Source organism: Mastomys coucha, unplaced genomic scaffold, assembly GCF_008632895.1.
Source record: "Mastomys coucha isolate ucsf_1 unplaced genomic scaffold, UCSF_Mcou_1 pScaffold11, whole genome shotgun sequence".
NCBI lineage: Eukaryota > Metazoa > Chordata > Mammalia > Rodentia > Muridae > Mastomys > Mastomys coucha.
Genome location: NW_022196893.1, coordinates 32,323,947 through 32,331,040, shown reverse-complemented (window position 1 = coordinate 32,331,040; position 7,094 = coordinate 32,323,947). Strand labels below are relative to the sequence as shown.

The 7,094-nt window shown below is 49.2% G+C and overlaps 1 protein-coding gene across 7 annotated transcripts in view; it reads right to left on the bottom strand.

Annotated features, from left to right (window-relative positions):
- Nucleotides 1-7,094, bottom strand: part of Scn8a (sodium voltage-gated channel alpha subunit 8) — a 182,910-nt gene that overhangs the window by 115,829 nt on the left and 59,987 nt on the right. For all 7 annotated transcript variants that reach the window (XM_031356119.1, XM_031356110.1, XM_031356124.1 and 4 more), the window contains exon 2: nt 1,984-2,313. In XM_031356119.1, the coding sequence (XP_031211979.1) occupies nt 1,984-2,259 (276 nt within the window). In that variant the 5' untranslated portion in view covers nt 2,260-2,313. The remainder of the gene's footprint in view (nt 1-1,983; nt 2,314-7,094) is intronic.

The following is a 7,094-nucleotide window of genomic DNA, read 5'->3' as shown; positions in this document are numbered from 1 at the left end:
ACACAGGTCTGGGGGGGGGGTTTCCTCAGGGACGGTCTGTTAGAGACCAAGGCAATCATTTACCAGACAGAGAGAGCTTATCTCCCAGGAATTATTTAAGACAACTCCTGAAAGACTGGCAGAGAGGAACATCCCCTTAAAGTCACTTCCTCCCCTGCAAGCTTCTTATTTGTGTCTGGTTAATTCCAGTGTACTCCCCTGTAGGAGAAGCCATGCAGAAGTAGCCTTGGTTAGTGAGAAGGGCCAGTAACAGGAACTCGGTGAGGACCTGAGGTAGGTGGAGAAAGCATGTTCTTTTTCATCAGATGGAAAACTCCTCATTTAGAAGGAGGGGTGCGTGCCTGCCATGCTCAGAGCCTCCGTTCAAGCCTCAGCACCTCGTAGGGTATGTGATGCGACAGTCTACAGCCCCAGAACTCAAGAGGTGGAGGCAGGAGGACTAGGAGTTCAAATGATTCCATTGTGAGTTTGGGGCCAAGTTGGGCTACAGTGTAAGACCCTGTCCCAAGTAGACGGCCTGACAGACAGATTATAGACAGGTAGATGGATAGATTATAGATAGGTAGACAGATAGATTATATTAGGTAGATAGACAAATAGATTAATAGATAGATTCTATGTAGGTAGATAGACAAATTGATTGATAGATAGATTATAGGTAGACAGGTAAACATTAATGTACAATGAACGTGTCTGAACTGCTGGCAATGCTTGACTTAATTTGTTTGCCTTACAGCAGCCATTAGCCATATGTTTTTATGCATTATATATGTATGCACATAAGTACGTATGTACATATGTATGTATGCATGCACACACTGTTGAGAGGGTATGCTTACCAGGGCACTCAGGTAATCTGAGGACAACTTACAGGTCCACTCTCTCCCCCATCACTTGGGACCCAGGGACCACACTCAGGCCCTTAGAGCTGGAGTCTTACCCACTGAGCCTTCTCACTAACCCTAGATAGGTCTCTTAACTCTATTCCACTTACAAGACAAAGAAGCTAAAAGCTTTTTTAAAAAATGTACTAGCTGCATCAGTTCAAAAGGGCAGGTGTATTAACAAAGATAGTGTAGTGGAGCTTTCTATCATAAATACACAATTACACAAAATCATCACACCATCCCATTATCTGGAAAACCCACTGACAGAGTTATTTAAATGACATCCGTGGCTCGAAGTGGGTCTCCTGCAAGGTAATGTCGGCCCTCAGGATCCAGCAGCTAACCACTTGGCCAGAGAGAATCAAACCTGGAGGCTTGGGTTCTTCTACTGTTTCATACAATAATCTAAGATTTGGGTAGATAATGTTCAGGAAGTTTGAACCCTTGGCCAAATGAAGCCTGGCCTTTTACCTGTATTTCCTGTCAGGCAGGGGTACAGGATTGGCTTTGTGTGTGCCGCCGTGTCTGCCCCACAGGGTTATGTGCCCATGTCATATCGGAGGGTTGCACAGACATCACACTGTGGTCTCCATTACATCTCCAGCCTGCTGTTGCGCTAACAATATTACCTTTATATACAAAGATGGGATTTAATAGTGTGGGTCAGGGAGATCCCACACAGCTGTAGTATCCTTTGGAGCACTAATAAATAGATGTGTTTCACCCATGCCCACACTTCCTCCCTCCCTCTTCTTCGGTCTTCCCCTCAGATTCCCAGGGGCTTCATGTGCTGGGAAGTGCTCTGGCACTGAGCTACATCCTCACCACCCCACCACATGCATGTTTTGTTGTTGTTGTTGTTGTTTTGTTTTGTTTTGTTTTGAAGGCTTCCCTGGAGCCCAAACTAGAAGTTTTGCTAACAGGGGTTGGCCTGTAGGAAAGCCTGAAAGTGACCCTCAGCAGCGACAAAAATGGGGAAAGAAGATCCCAGGTGGAAGCAAGGTCTCGCTGCGCCTTCCCGACAGACACAGCTCCTTCTCCCCTCTCCCAAGCCTGAAGGGAAGGGGCCTCTGCAGCTGGGCCTCCTCCAACTCACTTTCTGCGTCAAATAGTACGGGTCAAAGTCCTCCAGGGGAACCGCAACCAGGCCTTGCGGGATGTCCCCGTAGATGAAAGGCAAACTCTTCCCCGCCTCCAGGTCACTGTTTGGCTTGGGCTTGCTGTCTTCATCGTCCTCCCGGTGGCTGCCATCCGCCTTGGGTGGTTTCTTGAGCTTGCTCTCTGCGATGCGCCTCTCGATGTTTGCCAGCGACTCGGGGGTGAAAGGCTTGAAACTGTCGGGGCCTGGCGGTGCGAGCAGCCGCGCTGCCATCTTCTCATTCTGCAGCAGCTTCGCTAGTTATGCTGAGTCCAGGACAGGTCGGCTCTGGAAGAACAGCAACACAGGCAGCATTAATCAATCACCGCTCTAAAAGGAGGCCAGGATGAAGCCAGCTCGTTCTCAACCTCCATTCACAGCCTATGCCACAGGGCTTCCACCGTGGCATGCTTCCTTCTCGTCTTAAATGCTTGCGTGACCTTTGTAATGGCCCTTGGGGGAGCGGCCAGCCAGGGAAAGGGGAAGACTGGGGGTCTCCCTAACTGCGGGCATGTATTGTATTTATCTAAATCCAACCGACTGTTGAGAATCGCACACAGGCACTCTGTTCTCGCTAACAAGGCAGTTAGTGCTCCCTAGGGCCTGCCTTTGCGAGCTCACCCTCCTCCCTCTGGATCTACGCTCCAAAAGAAAGAGTTTTCCTTTAAGGGCAAGGAACAGGTAAATTGTCCCTCCTCTCAAGAATTTCACTTTCAGAAAACAAAACTAACTCCTTAAAACTTCTGCCGACACGAAATAGTGGTGAAATAGCTGCCGTCTGAATTCATCCTTCCATTTCAAAGGTGTTTGAATTGACTGAGCTGTCAAAAATCAGTTCAGTATTAGATTCCAGTGGTATCTTTTTTTAAGGATCAAGCACCTACTGGGGACAAACACAGAAGAAAGGGCTGCCATCACTCCCACAGACTTCAGCTTAGCGATGAGAAAGACCAAGGGAACCTCCATGTCCAGCCAGGTGCCACTTGGCACAGCAGGCCTGGGAGACTGGCTCCATAACAGTGACTCAGACAGAAGGAAAGATGGACCAGAACCATGCCCTCTAGAATGAGAACAGCACTGATTGCTTAGCCTACATATGAAGAGCCTTTGCACTCCTGTAGACAGGAGTAGGAACCCTGGGTTACTTCCATCCAAGACGGAAGCAGAGGGATCAGGAAGTGGAGAAGCGCTTGCTCTTGTCTGAACGGACACAGACCAGGGGCAGTTCACCTGCTGCTCAGAATGGTGCTTCGGCTTCTAGCCTGGGCAGCATCAGGACAGCCCAGGAAACATACTTCTTAATGTTCTGTCTCTCACACTCCACACATGCTTTAAGATCATTTATTGACTTAGTGTTTTACACATACACACACACACACACACACACACACACACTCCCAGGAAATAGTTTTGGAAGACTAGAGATTGCTGTCTCTGCTCCTACTTAGTCCTCAGGGTCCACTTCCCTTATCTATGTAATGTGAGCCTGCTCAGGAGAGGGACTGTAAACACTCACTGACTCCCTCAGGGCTCCTTTCACAGATCCACCAGCCCAGACTTTCCTTTCCTGGTGACCACAGTACTATAGCTTGGAGCGGAGTGCCTGTAGTCAGGCAGACACTTGCAGCACAGGGTTTCCTGGGCAAGAACCATACACTGCTCCCCCACTTTGCACCCTCCCCGCCCCCCTCCACTGGGTACCTTCCCACATTGCACCAAACCCACAAGTCCCAGGTAGGAGGAAGGGTCGCAGAAGACACTCCAGGTAAGAAGCAACTTTAGAAACAAGACATTATAGTCTTGTCCTACCCGCTGTGTGGATGAGGAAATGCAGGACCCTAAGAGAATGGAAAACTTGCCTGGTCACAGGGCCACAACCAAGGGCTGAGATGGCTCAGCAGGTAGGGGTGCCTGTTGTCAAACCTCAAGACCAGAGTTCTAGACCCACATGGCAGAGGGAGAAAACCAATTCCCACAAGCTGCCTTCTGACCTCCATACATATATCATGTGACCCTCTAAATAATAAATGAATACAGATGAATAAAATGCAAAAAAAAATATGACCTCAACCAGATGTTCATATCCCAACTCCTATTTCTTTACTATTAAATTCTTATTTTATTTATTTATAGTTAGACATCCCACCCTTTGCCCCCTCCCCCTCCCTCTTCCCTCACCACTAGTTTCCAGCAGACAGTCTGGCTCATTAAGTAACTCACACAGAAATGATAGGGTTTCATGATCTGAGACTTCACTCACAGAACTCCCCAGCCTAGCTTTTCCCCTCATTCTTCCCATATCCTGAACAAAGCCAGCAAAACCTCATCCAACCACGCCCACTGTGGACGCTGGTCTCAATGTGCCTGCCCTCGACCTCGGCCTCTGCTGGGGGTTCCACTCCACTCTCAGCTGGGTTCCAAGTGCCTTGCTCGCTCTGACTTCTCATCTCCAGAACAGAGTGTGAGGCCTGTCGCTATCGTCAACATTTAACAGATGTAGAAACAGAGGCTGGGAGAACGGCCATGGCTTTCCTGAACCCACACTGCCAGAGTATGACAGCCAGGAGGACTCCAGGCACCTGTAGACACTCAACAGCTAGACAGAACTACACAGGAACCCACAAGGCCAAAGATCTGGAACTCCAGGCTCCGCCTTCCACATCCACCATGAGCTGAGGTCATTCTCTTCCTGTGCTCCAACTTCGGACAGCTTCGGCTATCCTGTGCTCCAACTTCAGACAGCTTCAGCTATCCTGTGCTCTGACTTCGGACATCTTCGGCTATCCTGTGCTCCGACTTCGAACATCTTCGGCTATCCTGGCTGTGAGCTGCCTTGTTCTGTCTTGAGGTCCATTCTCTTCCTGTGTTCCGCCTTCCACACCCACCATGAGCTGAGGTCATTCTCTTCCTGTGCTCCGACTTCGGACAGCTTCGGCTATCCTGGCTGGGAGCTACCTCGTTCTGTCTTCCCGCCTTCTCCAGGGCCAGCCCCCTCCCCCCAAATTAGCCCTGTTCCCCACATTTTCAACCCTCCCTTTTCCTTCCTGGACTTCTCCCTATGTATCTGAATCCCTCACTTGCTTTACCTACCCAGGCCTTGGTGACACTCACTATGTCACCCCTGGTCACAGCCGAGGCTGTGACCTCCCTTCACAGACTCTTCTGTGGCTCCCCTCTTTCCCTTAGGGTGCTCATCCCCATCAACCCATCTGTACACAGTGACTCCAGACTTGTGTCACTAGCCCTCCCACATTTGTATCAGGGGGCTTTGTAAACAGACTCCTTCCTCCTTGTGCTGTCACCCAGCATGGGGCCTCAGTTACCACCTTCAGTCCCTAGCCACCTCAGGCTGCTTCACCTTGAGCAGCATCCCGCACTCAGGTCCCACAAAAGCAGTGAGCCTCAGTCTCTCCAGTGTATTTCCAAAGATCTCTGAAAATCTGCCCTCACAGCCATCTCCCTCCCACAAGCCCAGCGGTTGGTTAACACAGCAGACCCAATTTTATGGCATCTCGCTGCCCCTCCAGGCCTCCAGCCATTCCCTGTTTCTCACACGATCCTCCCTCCTGCCTTGCTGACATCTGCTCTTGTCACTATTGTTTGTTTCCTAGTTTGTTAACATTTCTTATCAAAAGTAAACACGGTGAAGTAAGGTATATGAACCTGCAGTGCCCCGTTAAGCCTTCATACAGGTGCATACCTGTGTAGCGGCCCTGATCTGCTCTCTTGAGCTCCCTCATCACCTCCATGGGTTAGTTTTGCTGCTTCTTAAATTTCAGATGAGTACAGATATACATTCAGTCTACGGGGTTTCGCTTCATTCCAACCATCATTCTTCGGAGTTCACCTGACTGCAGTCATTCGTTTTAACTGCTGTGTAGTGTTCCGTCTGACTGAAGCGCAGTTTGCTCACCTTACTCTAACAGGCTTTGGTCGCTTTAAGTGACTGTGAGAAGCTAAGCAGCCCCTTATCCTGTCTTTTGGTGGCCAGACATACACTAGGTTCTTTGTAGCATTTGGCCAAGGGATGAGTGCAGAGTCGGGTGCCATGCATAAAGCTTTAGCACCACGTGGTAGAGGCTCCAGCTGCCCCACACACTTACCAACACAGAACACATGTTCTCAATTTCATTCATATTAGTGGCACCTCGACGTTTTATGATTCATTTATTGAGGCAAAATCTAGGTAACTTAAAATGAACCATTTTAAAGCAAACGACTCACTCTATGTATTTGCAACCTCCCTGCTGTGCCCCAAGTATGGGGGTGGGGGGCCTACTACCCCTCACCCAGCCTACTCTCTTAGCACCCCCTACCGCTCCATCCAGCTCCATGGTACCGAGCGCATCCATGACCCCACCACTGCATCTTTTCTGGGTATTTCCTTTCCTGTGTGAGCATGTCAGGTCCCATGGAACTAGAATTACAGACAGTCATGAGATGTCTGTGAGTATGGGGAATTGAACTTGGGTCCTCTGGAAGGGTGGCTAGTATTTTTAACCACTAAGCCATCTCTCCAGCCGCCAATGGGAATAGTGTCAGATGTTTTTGTAGAAATGCTATGCTCTCTCCAGTGGCTGAGCCATCACATCCCACTAGCAAAGGTAACAGTCTCTCCACATGCTTGCCTTCATCACCTGGTACTCATGGGTCTGAAACAGCAGCTCGGTGTTTCCCTATGTGGCTCTGCATGTAACATGTGCATGTGTGTGAATGTGTGTTTGTATATAGTGACTTCTAAGGATGACATAGGAAGGGAGGGTCTTTCAATGAACTGAGAGCCCACTGGTAGGTTACTTAGTGGCCAGCCTGTTGTGAGCATCTCCAGGCTCTGCCTTTTGAGCAAGGGAATGACTGGTAAGCCATCACATCTGCCTGGTTTACATGGGTTCTGAGGACCCGACATCTGCCTTCATGGCTTTTCTGCTATGTATTTTTCTAAGGGTCTGATGCTTTCTTTCATACACTTCTTGGCTCACCATGGTTCAAGTTTGTATTGTGTGCTGGCGTTTTGGATCCCTCCCCCTTTGTAAATGCAGGCCTCACTGGTTGCCCATGTTTTTTTTTTT